Raw genomic sequence first — 13,839 nt, forward strand, 5'->3', positions numbered from 1 at the left:
GGGAGGCGGGGACGTTCGGAGACCGCCCTAGGTCAACCAGAATACAGAGGCCGAGGGCGCACCGGAACTACAGCTCCCGGCATGCCCCGAGGCCGGAAGCCCCGCCCGCCCACCTCGCGGTGCATTGTGGAGCAAGAGTCAAGACTAGGTGGGGGCGCCCAGACTCGGGCAGACCGGACCGCGGCGCTGGTTCCGCGCTCGAGGCTGCGGCGGCTCGAGCGGTTCGAAGATGCAGGCGGTACGGACGGCCCCGATCGTGGGGCAGCAGCTGCGGAGGTTGGGGGTCGGAAGGTGTGTGTTCGACAGAAGGGACGGAGCGGGGGTGGCCTCGGACCTGGGGACCGGGCCGGGACTGAAACCCCCGCTCCCCCACAGCTCGTGGCCCCGTGCGCTCCTGGGGCAGCCCCCGCTCGGCCTGGCCCGGCGACCCTATGCCAGTGGGGCGACTCAGGTGAGTGACGGCGGCCTGGGGCGCGGCGTGTGGGAGTGAGGGTCCGCCCCGGCGTCCCCTTCCCCGCCGCCGGCAGGGGTCTCCCTCTCCACCCTGGTCACCTGCCGCCGAAAGTAGGGGAAAGGTCAGGCCAGGGTGCCCTGGTGATGGAATTGGGGGAAAGGTCGCCGCACCCGCCCGACGCCGCCACCCAGCTATCCCCCTGGACTCTCCTTGGCATCTCGGAAACCCCTTCCCGGCCTCGCTAACTAAACGTCTCCCCAGGCGGTTCTGGAGAAGTCAGATCCCCTTTCCCCTGAGGCTTCGACCCAGGAGAAGCAGGCCAAGGCGGTAGGTGGCCCCCAGGCCGGGAGGAGCTAAGCCAGGGGCTCACCCACCGCGGACAGCTCCTTGAAACCCCCTCCTCCCTGCGCAGGAATCGAAGTCCTTTGCAGCCGGGATGTTCCGGGGCCAGCTCACCACCGACCAGGTGTTCCCTTACCCCTCTGGTAAGGGGTAGTCACAGCTGGGTGGGGCAAGGCAGCTTCCCTTGACCGCCTGGGCGGCCTGACCAGCCTGTCCTTCCCCGCCCCCACAGTGCTCAACGAAGAGCAGACACAGTTTCTCAAAGAGCTGGTGGGGCCTGTGTCCCGTTTCTTTGAGGTGAGGAGTGACTGGGGCGGGGGAATTGATAGCTTGGTTCCTGATGGGGGGGGGGGGGGGAGAGGTGCTCAGCAGTTTAAAAGGAGCTTGGTGGCGTCTGGTGACTCAGTCAATTGGGCCTCCAGCTTTTGGTCTCAGCTCTGGTCGTGATGTCTCAGTTCGTGGGTCCTCGCCCTGCCTCAGGCTCTGAGCTGACCAGGTAGACCCTGCTTGGGATTCTCTTTCCCGGTCTCTGTCCCTCCCCCCACTTGCTCTCTCTCAACATAAATAAACTTAAGAAAATTTTGGAAAAGAAAAAAAAAGCGTGGATGCATCCTGTGCCCGCCCTCCCCAGGAGGTCAACGATCCTGCCAAGAACGACATGATGGAGAAGGTGGAGGAGACCACTATACAGGGTCTCAAGGAGCTGGGGGCCTTTGGTCTGCAAGTGCCCAGTGAACTGGGCGGCGTGGGCCTCTGTAACACCCAGGTGAGGGGGGTCCCCTCGGTCACTCCCAGCATCCCAGTCTACCCCACCTTTGCCGTGATTAAGTTCCTTGCTCACCTGACCCAAGGCTCAGGTCCACCAAATACCTGCCCGTGTTGACCCTCCCAGGATGCACATACCTGTCCCAAACAAATCACCAAACTGGACACAGTCCCTTAGGGCTGTGGACTTCGCCCAGGCTCACAAGTCCTAATGGCAGAGACTGACAATAGGTTAGGAAGCCTCTCTCCCAAGAGCTGGGGAGACACCCGTGTCCCTCTCTATCACGGTGACATTTTGGCTCTCTAGTCACAGTGTGGGCTGCCCAGGTCAGGCCCTGCCTGTGGCCCACACTTCCCTGCTACGGCCCCATGCAGCCAGTAATAGCCCCGGATGCCTGCTTTTCCCCGCAGTACGCCCGCTTAGTGGAGATCGTGGGCACTCATGACCTTGGCGTGGGCATCACCCTGGGGGCCCATCAGAGCATCGGATTCAAAGGCATCCTGCTCTTTGGCACAAAGGCTCAGAAAGAAAAGTACCTCCCCAAACTGGCATCTGGTGAGGCAGCCCCGAGAGACCCAGGGACTGGGGGCATCCTGGGCCAGTGGTACTAAGGTCACCACACAGCTGGGTGGGTCGGTTGGGCAAGATTCTGGGAAGGGATCGGTGTGCTGGTCGGGAAATGTGAAGAAGGTGAATGGGATGCCAGAGATGTTAAGGAGTTGCCTGTGTGTGTGTGTGTGTGTGTTGGGGAGGGAAAGGTGCAGTGAGGGGCCTCTGATGCCCATCAGGACCCCGTTTAAAGGCACTGTCTACCTCCAGGGGAGACCATAGCTGCTTTCTGTCTAACCGAGCCCTCCAGTGGGTCGGATGCAGCCTCCATCCGAAGTTCGGCTGTGCCCAGCCCCTGCGGAAAATATTACACCCTCAATGGAAGCAAGATTTGGATCAGGCAATCTTCCCGTTTCTTTCCCCGTGTCCACCTCCACCCAACTCCCGGCCCCCACTGTTCTGTCCTGTCCTCCGCACCCTGACTGGCCCTCCTTTGTCCACAGTAACGGGGGCCTGGCAGATATCTTCACGGTCTTTGCCAAGACACCAGTTACAGATGCAGCCACGGGGGCCGTGAAAGAGAAGATCACAGCTTTTGTGGTGGAAAGGAGCTTTGGAGGTGTTACCCAGTGAGTGGGTTTGGGGAGGAAGGAAAAGGTCAGGCCAGGTTTGGGGGCAGCACAGAGCAGACGGCATCACAGGTCACCCCGGGGACGTGTGCAAAACCCAAAGAGCTAGATGGCATGTTCTCTTTGGGATCAATCTGCACAGAACCAACATAAAGGTCCGGCTCCCGCAACCAGCGAGCCCAGCATCCGGTGGGCTACATAGCCAGGCATCCTTCCCCTCCGGGCAGGCAGGGACAGTTGCCCGCACCCTCCCACACCCTTTCCTGGCCGATGTAATTCCTCCTTGGCTGGCAACAAATGCCCCCACCCCCCCGCCCCCGCGACCTGTTGAGCACACCTCTGCTTCTCCACCCCACCCTGTCACAGCGGGCCCCCGGAGAAGAAGATGGGCATCAAGGCCTCGAACACGGCAGAGGTGTACTTTGACGGAGTACGGGTGCCGGCAGAAAACGTGCTGGGCGAGGTAGGGGGTGGCTTCAAGGTCGCCATGCACATTCTCAACAACGGAAGGTTCGGCATGGCCGCGGCCCTTGCAGGCACCATGAAGGGCATCATCGCTAAGGCGGTGAGTACCATGTCTGGACAGAAGTCACATGGTCCCCCTTCCCATGTGGCCCTGTCCCCTTGAGGGTATCCCGTCCCCCCAGAAACCCCTCCCATGCTGGCAGCTCCCAGGCCTGATCGCTCAGGTCTGTGTCCAGCCCAGCCCCTCTGCCGGGGGGGGGGGGGGGGGGGGCGGCGGCACTGGATTAACCACAGTGGGACCCGTGTGCCTTCTTCCAGGTGGATCATGCTACGAATCGTACCCAGTTTGGGGATAAAATTCACAACTTTGGGCTGATCCAGGAGAAGCTGGCCCGGATGGCTATACTGCACTACGTGACTGAGGTGAGAGTCTTCCCGCGCTGCGCTCCCCAGGGCCCCGGGGCCTTCTTCCCCGTCGTCGGTCGGACCACGACCCCCAGCAGCACCTGGGGCAGTGGGTCTCCAGCTTCACACCAATGCCCTAGGGGATGCGGGGAGGCGTAGTCAGCTCAGTCGCTGCACGAGGGGGAGAGCCGGGGAGAGCCGTGCCGTTCGGAGATGCTTCCAGAAGTGGCTGAAGTTTATTCCGCCTGCACCCCCGCCCCTACCTCTTCACCCCCTTCAAAGAAGTCAGATGCCCAGAAGCCCCCAATGAACTGACTCGGGGGACCCAGTGTTTGGCCGTGCCTGATGGGTGCAGCTAGAAGGTGAAGGCCAGGGCCACGAGGAGCTAGGGCAGACGCAGGTGCTCGGGTCGAGTCTGACACGCTGCTTTTCCTTAACGCGTCCCCACCCCGCAACCTCAGTCCATGGCTTACATGGTGAGTGCCAACATGGACCAGGGATCCACGGACTTCCAGATAGAAGCCGCCATCAGTAAGATCTTTGGCTCGGTGAGGTCCCAGGCCCACAGGGCGGGAGAACCCAGCGTGGGAGCTTGGCTCCAAGACCAGTCTTACAGGGCTCTCTGTTCCCAGGAGGCAGCCTGGAAGGTGACCGACGAGTGCATCCAGATCATGGGCGGCATGGGCTTCATGAAGGTACAGGCTGGCTCTGTGCCCCAGGTGGCCACGGCTGGGACGGGGGGCGGGGCAGGTGGGTGCACCTCGGCAGGGGTGTACGTTCTGGCTTCCTGTGGCAGGAGCCTGGGGTGGAGCGCGTTCTCCGAGATCTTCGCATCTTCCGGATCTTCGAAGGGACGAACGACATTCTCCGACTGTTTGTGGCTCTGCAGGGCTGTATGGTAAGAGGGAACGGGGTGAGGGTGGAGGGGTGGGAGTAGGGAGAAGAGCACGTCCTGAGCACTAGGCCCTCTCCCCACACAGGACAAAGGAAAGGAACTCTCTGGACTCGGCAATGCTCTGAAGAATCCTTTTGGGAACGCCGGCCTTCTCTTAGGCGAGGCGGGCAAGCAGCTGAGGAGGTCAGCTCAGAGCCGGGGTGGGGCTGGTAGGGGCACGGGGCGGCCACTAACCCGTCACTCTCGCCGTCCTCTCAGGCGGGCAGGGCTGGGCAGTGGCCTGAGTCTCAGCGGCGTCATCCACCAGGAACTGAGCCGCAGCGGGGAGCTGGTGAGTAGTCGGGCGGGCCTGAAGGAGGCGGCGGAGGGCCCGTGCGGCTGGGCTCCCTCCCCCAGCCCCTCTCCTCTCGGGGCAGGTGGTGCAGGCCTTGGAGCAGTTCGCCGCCGTGGTGGAGGCCAAGCTGATAAAACACAAGAAGGGGATTGTCAGTGAGTGAGATCTACCCCGTCCCCCCCCCCCACTCCCCCCGCTCCCTCTCCCTCCGGCTGACACCTCCCCCCACACCGTCCCACGTACCCGACAGATGAACAGTTTGTGCTGCAGCGTCTGGCAGACAGTGCCATTGACCTCTACACCATGGTGGTAGTGCTGTCCAGGTGAGGGGGTGGCGTGGGAGGCCTGAGCCGCAGGGGTCCCGGGTTGGGGCTCCCAGCCCAGCTGTGTGGTCTCTTGCCGTGCACCAGGGCCTCGAGATCCCTGAGCGAGGGCCACCCTACAGCCCAGCACGAGAAGATGCTCTGCGACAGCTGGTGTATCGAGGTGAGGCTCGGGGTTACCGAGGGCGCGCGGGGGGCCGGAGGCGCAGGCCTGGACCTCTCCTGCCCTCTCCCCAGGCGGCCGCGCGGGTCCGGGAGACCATGACCGCTCTGCAGTCTGACCCGCAGCAACAGGAGCTCTTCCGGAACTTCAAAAGCATCTCCACGGCCTTGGTGGAGCGAGGCGGTGTGGTCACCAGCAACCCTCTCGGCTTCTGAGGACTCCCCGCCACCTGCCCGCCGGCCCCCCCGTGCCTTCTCCCAAGCCAAAGCCCAGCCCCCTCGTTCTGCCTTAAGGAGGGCCTGGCCCCCGGGCGGCGGCTGCTCTCGGAGGCCCAACGCCTGCCTCACAAGTAAAGGTTCTCACCAGCCGTGCCTCGCTGCTGCCTCAGTTCTCTCCCTCACTGCCTGCCTCCCTCCCAAAGAAAGGAGCCAGAGGCGTGCGCAGTTGGCCTCTATTGCTTTATTTGGTGTCTTATACAGGTGACTAAATAAATAGAGTAACAAAAGCAGCTACACGGGCCCCCGAGACCGAACACCCCACCTTCCTTTGCTGTCTAGGGTGCCCAGCCCTTCCTCCTCCCAGGGTACCGCTGACCACCGCTACCCTGCACAGGACAGAGTTGGACGGACAGAGGAGGAGGTCACATTTTGGGGTTGGGAAGGGCCCAGGAGATAGAGGTTCTTCGTATAAAAAGAGAAACATCTACTAAAAAAATAGTCCAAAAAACGTACGAAAGTCTACTTCAACCCCCCCCCCCCAAAAGGCGTACAAAAACAGTAAAGCTAAAAATAACCCAAGGTCCCTTGTGCACCCCCGGAGGGAAAGGGGAGGAACCAGGCACTGCTGGTGAGAGTCCCAGGGGCAGCCGCCTCCCAGCAGCCCACAGGCCGGGCTGAGCTGGGCCAGAGGAGTGCCAGGCACGTGACGGACGAGACCCCCGGCACAAGACAGAAGCACCAAGCGCTGACTGGACAGGCCCGCCACGTGCTCTACATAACATCCACAAAGAACTCACTGGGGTTGCCCATGGCCATGTGGAAGCTCTGGCGGCTGGCGGTCAGCTCCGGGGGCACAGAGCCCAGGTCTCTGACCGGAGGGGCCCCCGGGGGCTGCACTGCTGGAGGCACGGGGGGAGGGGGCGGGGGCACCATGACCACCATCATGGGATTGTAGGGGAGGGCCATGCCAGGGGGTGGTCCGTAGGGATGCAGCCCAGGGTGGGCTCGGAGATTGGGCGCGCCCCCCGAAGAGCCTCTGGAAGGGGGCGGGCCCCCGTCACCAGCTCCACCAGGGTCCCCGCCCCGCCGAAGGCTGCCCCCCCGGGTGGAGGGCTCGGACTCACTGCCGCTGCCGGACTTAGACTCGGGGGCCCGCTCCTCAGGCCTCCCCGCACGCCCTGCCCCCCCGTCGCTCCGTGTTGACCCACTGCTCCGGCTCCCTGTGGGGTGGAGGAGAGGAGGCGAACTGAGCCCTAGCCCAGCGGCCCCGGGTCACCCACCCCCCGCACCAGCCTCTCCTGCCTGCATCCCCCCCCCCCCCCCCCCCGCCGCTGGCGTCTGGCCGCGACTTACCCTCGCTGTGCTGGCTGCTGGCACTGCCCCCACCGTAGGTGTAGGATGAGAGCTCATGGTAGGGTGGCGGCTGGGGGCTGTATGGGTGCGGGGCCGGGTACTGGTAGGAGAAGGTGGGCAGCAGGGGCCACGGGGTCGCCCCAGGCAGAGGGGCCAAGGTGTCCTGGTCCGAAGCCCCGCTGGAACCGTCATCGTTCAGGGACAGGTTGACCAGGTCTGGAGAGCGAGAGGGAGACCGGGAGTCACTGCTTCCAGTGGCCAGGACGCAAAGATGGTGAACGGAGGGAAACCGGGCACTGCTTCCCCAGAACCATCCACGACGGGGGGCGGAGACGAGGGCCTCTGACAGGAAACACCCACCCCTCTGCCGCGGTCAGGGCAGAGCTCACCCAGGGCCCCGAGTCCCACGCTCTCCTGAGACTCAGGAGACTCTGCTCCCCCCCAGCACACAGCCCTGCGCGTGGCGCACGGCTTGAGAGGCAGGACGCAAGTGGACGTTGGCCGGGGCGGGGCCTGACGCAGGACACACACTGCTCAAGTGACCACGGGCACCCTGGCGGGCTGTGGGCCGGAGACAGGAAGGGGCGGGGATGGGGGGCACTTACAGCTCTCACAGCCGCCACTGAGGTCCCCGAACACGTAATAGCACTGCTCAGAGAAGGTGATTTTGTTCACTGTGTGTCGGATGAGGCCAGCCTTGAGCAGCCCGCTGGCGTATTTGCGGGCCTCCCGGCGCTCAGGAAAGCCTTCCACGTGATGGTAAAGCCAGTCAACTACGTCCGAGCCTGGGGGCGCACGGAGCCGAAAAAGCGCTCAGGTTTTCCTCCCCGACTGCTGCCTCACCCCTGCCTGGGCCCTTCCCAGCCTGGGCCTCCTGCCCCGCCCCCTCCCCAGCACCACCTGCCCGGAGACCGGAGCTACCCAGGAAGGCGTTAGGGATGGTGATCTTGAGCCACATGCGGTCCCGAACTTCCAGTCCAGATTCGGGAGCTGCCATGGCCTTGGTCACAGACGCCATGTCTGTGTGGATGGAGAGGCCCCGCCCCTCACAACCTGTCAGAGAAAGGAGGCGGCAGGGTAGGGCCCCGGCACCACGGAGAGGCCTCCCGGGGAGGGGAGAGAGGCGGGGCTGGGGGCTCACCGTCAGGCAGAGAGGACCCCGATGTCATGGTGCTCATGGACGAGGAGCCCGGATAGGCTGGGAAGGTGCCCGTCAGCGCGGCGGAGTGGGACACCCAGGCAGCGGGGTCAATGGGCTGGATGGGCTCGTCTGGGACAGAGAAGGCCCCCGAGACGGATGCTTCCCCGGCCCTCCCCGACTCAGACTCCCACCCCGCCTCCCTCCCGACCCTCCCCCACCGCCTCCCACCACGTGGAGGCCCAACCCCGACCCCTGCTCTCTTGCCCAGGCAGCCACAGACCCTCCCTGACGCCACTCACTCCGAGGAAGGGTGAAGTAGGCCTGGGGAGAGGGATCCCAGCACTTGGCCACCGTCAGCACGATGGGGCTGTGGGAGGGGAGAAGCGGTCAGGCGGGGGTGGCTGGCAAGGGCTCGGGAGTGTGCGGGCCTGGAACTAACGGGCCGAGGGACAGGACGGAGAAGACACCAGAGACAGAGGGACCCACCAACGCAGACCAGTCTAGAAATGCCGCTGAGCGTTAAGTCCGGGAACCAGAGAGCTGACCGATGCGGTTCACGAACCCGCATACACGCGTGCGCACGCACACGAGGTGGGGGGACCGGATGGAACAGTGACGGCAAGGCAGGAGAACAATGCCCTCCGGGGAGACCGAGGACAGGGCGTCGGAGGCGCCGGCCACCTTCTAGGTCACGATCTGAGTCGGGCTCACACAGGCACCCCCACGCCACGGTTACTTGTCACGTCACATGGTCCCACCTCGCGCTCTCGGGACACGCGTGATGTCACGCCCCCACTAACCGAGACGCCGCCACCACTAGGAGAGCAGACCCAGGCCGGGCCAGCGGCTCACCCCGGCTTGTGCACGATGTCCCGCAGCACCCGCACCGCGTCGTCATTGCTCATGTTCTCGAAGTTCACGTCGTTCACCTGGAAGCCGGGCCAGCGGGTCAGAGGCCGCCGGGGCCCCCAACCCTACCCCCCGCCCCGGGGCCCAGGACCAGCGCACCTGCAGCAACATGTCGCCCGGCTCGATGCGCCCGTCGGCCGCCACGGCGCCCCCCTTCATGATGGAGCCGATGTAGATGCCGCCGTCGCCCCGCTCGTTGCTCTGGCCCACGATGGAGATGCCCAGGAAGTTGTACTTCTCTGTGGAGGGGGCGCGGGTGACCGGGGCAGCCCGCCGCGCGCCCCCCGGGCCCCCGCAGACCCGGCCCCCGCCCGGGCTCCCCCGTACCCATGTTGAGCGTGACCGTGATGATGTTGAGGGACATGGTGGAGTCGGTGACACTGCTGAAGGACGAGGCCTGTCGGGGAAACGGGGAAGGAGCCGCACTGCCTCCGACGACCCAGGGACGGGCCCTGGGGTGCTCGCTTCCTGTGCCCTCGTACCCCCTGAACCAAGGCCCCCGACTTTAAGGGCCAGCTGTCCCGTGAGAGCCCCCTCACCCTCTCCAGGCGGGGCGGCCGCTGCTTCCTCCGCCGCCGGTGGCGCTTCAGGAGGCGGGAGGCGCTGCTCTGCTCCGTGGAGCTGCTGAACCTGTCGGGAGGCGGAGGCGGTCACGGGGTGGGGGGGGGGTGGGGGGGGTGGGGGAAAGGGGAGGAAGGGAGGATGGGCAGAGGAGGGACAGGAGGAGGAGGAGGAGGAGGAGGAGGAGGAGGACAGGAGGATGGGCGGTGCCCTACCTGCTCATGGTGTCGTCGTCGTCAGAGTCGCCCAGGCTGGTGCTCTCCAGCTCGCTGGTCATGAGCGTCGAGGAGCTCTCGTACCCGGCCAGGTGGCGCTCCAGCCTCGAGGGGCCGCCAGGCCTGTGGCCCCCCGCTGAGCATGAACAGGAACCTCAGGAAGCTGTCCCCCCTCCTCACTCCCACCACCGCCCTCCCAGAGGACCCGGCCTCGGGCCCGCCCCCCCTCACCGCCATGCTCACTGCTGTCTCTCCTGCGAGGCCGGTCCCGCCGCAGAGACACCACCGACTCCGTTTCTGTCTCGGGCTCCAGGTTTTCCCGGCTGCTGGACACGTTAGGGCTGGACGGGCAGAGACGGTTCGCAGCCCGCATCAGTGGGCTGGGGCTCCACGTCCTCGCCTCCCTCCCCTGGACTCAAGGATCCCCAATCTCACTGGAAGGACGGAGGTCTGGAGTCGCCAATGCCACTGGTCCTCTCCGGCGGCAAAGGGGGTAACGGTGGCGGCGGCGGCGCCAGCTCGGTCCGAGGCTCGTGGGCTGGGGGAGCCACCTCGGGTTGGGGGTTGTCCGACGACACCAGCTGAAAAGTACAAAGACAGAAACTGCCTCGACCAGGAAGTGAGGCGTCCCAGGACGGGGAGAGGGGCAGGGGGTGGGTCTGAGCGAGGACGGGGCTTGGGATGAGCACAGAGAGAGCAGGAGCTGGCAGTACGGGCCCCAGAGGAGGCTGATGGGCCGCGGCTGGCTCTCCAAGCTGCCGAGGAAGCAAAGAGCCAGGGCCTCCAACGAGCGGGCCGGGGACACCGAGGCTCAGAGCGCCCGGCGGCGTGAGAGGGACGGCCGCTCACCCAGGACACCACCCTTCCGTTGAAGCAGGGGAGGCGGGCGCTGTCATCTGAAATCTCCTCCTTCACCACCCTGCCGAGAGAGGGCACAAAGGCCGGTGAGACTGGCCTCACCACCCCCCCGACACACCCCCAATTCAAACCTCCTGACCCGCATCCATGAAGCTCGGGGGCGCCGACTTTCTCCAGCCCTGACCCAGTCCTCTTCCCTGACGCTGAAACCCTTCGCGTGCACACCTACGGGGTCTCCCCATTCGCTCCCTTTCCTTCCTCCTCTCCCCAACTCATCCTCCGGGCTCAATGCTGCTCCAAAGATTTCCTGGGGTCCGCTTCCAACTTCTCACTCGGATCTCCGAGACCGTCCTGTCCCCTTGGGTGACCCTACAGGTAGGTCTGTCTCACCTTAGGAGCCTTGCCGGCACCTCCCCCAACCCCCACCCCACTCCTCACGCCCTGTCCCCAAAACCTTTGGCCCCGAAGCCTCCAGTCTCACGTTTTCCTTGCTTTTCTCTCTCTCCCTCCCTCCCAGAGAGCTCTCCAAATGGGCTACTTTTCCCCACGTGAAAACACCGGCTAGACCAAAAATGGTACCTCCTCACTAGGCGGGGCCCTCCCAGGGACAGACGAACCCCAGCCGTGGCCCGCCCCCCCCCCCCCCCCGTGCTTCCCACAGGTCTCTGCACCAAGCAACCTGTCTTGCCTGACAGACCCCAAAGCCCAGCGTCAGGATGGACACGACTCGCTCCTTCTTCTCACCCACCACGTGAAATCACGGCCGCCTGTTCTGTTCGGCACCCTGTCCTGGCCGCACGGCGACAGACCGGACACTTGTTAAGCGTCAACAAGCGTTGGTTGAATAAATAAATACACGAACTGTGAGACTCTCTGCCCTCAATGGGTTCTCTCTCTCACACGCACACATTCTCACCTCCAAATTCGAACAGCCTGTCTCGTTAACCCTCTGGCTTAACGTGGTTCTAGAAGCCTGGGTATGTGACATCTTAATCCCATTTGTTACCAATGGGACAACTCAGCCCAATCACTGTCAATCAATCTCGATACAACACAGGATGTTTTGTAACATAATTCAGTCTCTGCGTAACCTAGTCTGGCAAATCACTCCGTCTTACGTCACACCATAACCTCGCTCATGGACAGGTCAGACCCGACGTTATTAACGACGGTACCAACTTACCGAAAAGCTGCTGTGCGCCACGCACCTATGTGAGATTTTCTATACTAACTACGTCAACATACGGCTAACAAACAGTAGAACCTTTATTTAAATCCCAGCCAAGTCCCAGGGGGCGCCTGGGTGGCTCGGTTGGTTGAGCATCCAACTTCGGCTCAGGTCATGATCTCACGGTTCCTGGGTTCGAGCTCCACATCGGGCTCGCTGCTGTCAGCACAGAGCCTGCTTCAGATCCTCTGCTCCCCATCTCTTTCCCCCTCCCCCTCTTTCTCTTTCCGTCTCTCTCTCTCTCAAAATCAACCAATCAATCAGTCAACCCCAGGTAACTCCCAAGATAATACCGCCTTCCCAACATCCAACAAACAGTCTTTCTCGGTAGAAGCCAGTCTGTTCAGCTATCCATAGAAGCCAGACTGCCCCAGTCTAATCCAGCCTGCCTTCAAGAGCTGAAGGTGGAGGGCTCCGTATCAAGAGCTATAAACCCAAAAGGGCTCGCTGTGTATTGAAAGTCCTAGTCGAGTCCAGAATGACCCAAATTACTCCAGAATAGCCCAATATAGTTTAGAAACAGCGGAGAACGTCCTCACATGCAGCTGTCTGTACCAATATAGAGCGGATTATCCCTATACAGTTGTCCGTACTGGCATAGACCCCCCCCCCAAAGCCCTGCTTGTCTGCCCCTGAACTGAGGCTCAATAAAAACCAAACCCCAGCAAAAACTAACATCAACCAATACAACCCAGTAGAGACCAGGGTGGCCCAAGTTTTTCCCAGTCTCATCTACCCCATGGCAGCCTAGAACATCCCAATACAGCATTCTTTGCATTAGTACATACCAGAACGTCCCCAAACAATCCTGTCTGCTCTAATGCAGTCCAGGATGTCCCAAATTGCCCCAACACAAATCAATCTATACCCGAAGATTCCACGACATCCCTCATAGCCTGTGTGCTACAGGACTGCTCGGAATACAGGACGGGTGAATTCAGCACCTCCCCAAATAAAGCACTGTATCCCACTCTATTCCAGGATAGCCTAATCTCCCCTAATCTGGTTTAGCACAGCCCAGTCTGTCGTCCTACAGCGCCGAGCGCCCCAATCTGTCCAAGCATAACCTTGCCCGTCCTGGGATAGGCAATCTAACCCTAGCATAACACAATCTGCTCCACTAGAACCCAGAAAACCCAGTACGGCCCAGAGCAGACCTGTGCCCCTCGATATTGCCCAATCCACGCCAGCACGGCCCCCCATCGGCTGCAATCTAGGCCTCGCGCTCACCCGAAATCCTGATCCATTGACTTGAAAAAGTACTTAGCGCCCGCGGGCCGCTGCAGGACGCTCTTGAAATCGCCCAGGGTGATGCGCTCCGCGGGGACGGGAATCTTCACCAGGTACGGGGTCTCTTCTTCATCCAGGTGGTAAATCACCTTCGTCTCCCCGACACCACCGCCCCCCGCGCCGCTGCCCGCCATGGTCTCGCCCGCGCGCTCCCGGGCTCCGCCGCCCACCCAAAGGGGCGAAGCGCCCCCGCCGCGCCTGCGCACACCCGCCACCCGACGCGCGAGGCGACCAGGACCGGCCCGGCGCCGGAGAGGGGCAGCGGGGCGGAGGGCGGGGGGCAGCGGGGTGGCGGCCGAGGGAAGGGGGGACGGGCCGCAGGGCTCGACCCGAGGCCGTAGACGCCGCCGCCGCCTCCTCCTCCGCCGCCGCCGCCGCCGCGCGCCACCGCCGCCGACGTCGCGGGCGCCCTTCAGCACCCCGCCCACCTCTCCCCATGTCACGTGGTCCGCGTCGGCCCGCCCTCCGCCACGTGACCCCCTCCCGGTCACGTGACCTCCCGGCTCCTCCCAGGGCCCCTGACACGTGATCGTTGCTTTCAGCAACGGTCTCCCAACCCTCAACGGCCCCGCCCCCGAATGTGTCCCCACCCGCGTCCACCCGGCCTCTGCCCCCCTCCCCGCCCCCCCCAGCACCCCCCCTGCTCTGCTCCGCTCAGGCGGGGTGCTCCGAGCAAGTCTGATCCCCTGGAGCGTGCGTGTCGGGGGAGCGGATGGGGGGTGTGGGGGTCCAGGACTGGGG

The 13,839-nt window shown here is 63.5% G+C and overlaps 2 protein-coding genes across 7 annotated transcripts; one reads left to right on the forward strand and one right to left on the reverse strand.

Annotated features, from left to right (window-relative positions):
• The first annotated feature begins 108 nt into the window (after positions 1–108).
• On the forward strand, positions 109–5,696 carry ACADVL (acyl-CoA dehydrogenase very long chain). 3 transcript variants are annotated; one of them, XM_043582888.1, is made up of 20 exons: positions 109–291; positions 376–451; positions 716–781; positions 867–939; positions 1,029–1,093; positions 1,428–1,562; positions 1,973–2,117; positions 2,382–2,511; positions 2,615–2,740; positions 3,107–3,305; positions 3,524–3,628; positions 4,072–4,158; positions 4,243–4,305; positions 4,407–4,508; positions 4,591–4,688; positions 4,764–4,836; positions 4,922–4,994; positions 5,090–5,162; positions 5,250–5,325; positions 5,400–5,696. In XM_043582888.1, the coding sequence occupies exons 1-20, from the start codon at positions 230–232 to the stop codon at positions 5,538–5,540; spliced, it is 1,968 nt and encodes a 655-aa protein (XP_043438823.1). In that variant the 5' UTR covers positions 109–229; the 3' UTR covers positions 5,541–5,696. The 3 variants fall into 3 exon arrangements, 2 of the variants coding, with proteins under 2 accessions (XP_043438823.1, XP_043438822.1); XM_043582887.1 differs by having other exon boundaries at positions 123–291; positions 4,591–4,836; XR_006297728.1 differs by lacking the exon at positions 5,090–5,162 and having other exon boundaries at positions 122–291; positions 4,591–4,836; positions 5,400–5,473.
• A 70-nt stretch (positions 5,697–5,766) lies between these two features.
• On the reverse strand, positions 5,767–13,531 carry DVL2 (dishevelled segment polarity protein 2). Of its 4 annotated transcripts, none has more exons than XM_043582886.1 (15): positions 13,039–13,531; positions 10,572–10,641; positions 10,158–10,303; positions 9,966–10,063; positions 9,723–9,858; positions 9,486–9,576; positions 9,274–9,343; positions 9,046–9,185; positions 8,890–8,966; positions 8,337–8,404; positions 8,038–8,166; positions 7,818–7,949; positions 7,502–7,681; positions 6,897–7,112; positions 5,767–6,763 (listed from the first exon to the last, which is right to left on the reverse strand). In XM_043582886.1, the coding sequence occupies exons 1-15, from the start codon at positions 13,230–13,232 to the stop codon at positions 6,315–6,317; spliced, it is 2,196 nt and encodes a 731-aa protein (XP_043438821.1). In that variant the 5' UTR covers positions 13,233–13,531; the 3' UTR covers positions 5,767–6,314. The 4 variants fall into 4 exon arrangements, with proteins under 4 accessions (XP_043438821.1, XP_043438819.1, XP_043438817.1 ...); XM_043582884.1 differs by having other exon boundaries at positions 9,954–10,063; positions 13,039–13,523; XM_043582882.1 differs by having other exon boundaries at positions 7,797–7,949; positions 9,954–10,063; positions 13,039–13,456.
• Positions 13,532–13,839: the final 308 nt, after the last annotated feature.

This window comes from Prionailurus bengalensis, chromosome E1 (genome assembly GCF_016509475.1).
Source record: "Prionailurus bengalensis isolate Pbe53 chromosome E1, Fcat_Pben_1.1_paternal_pri, whole genome shotgun sequence".
Lineage (NCBI taxonomy): Eukaryota > Metazoa > Chordata > Mammalia > Carnivora > Felidae > Prionailurus > Prionailurus bengalensis.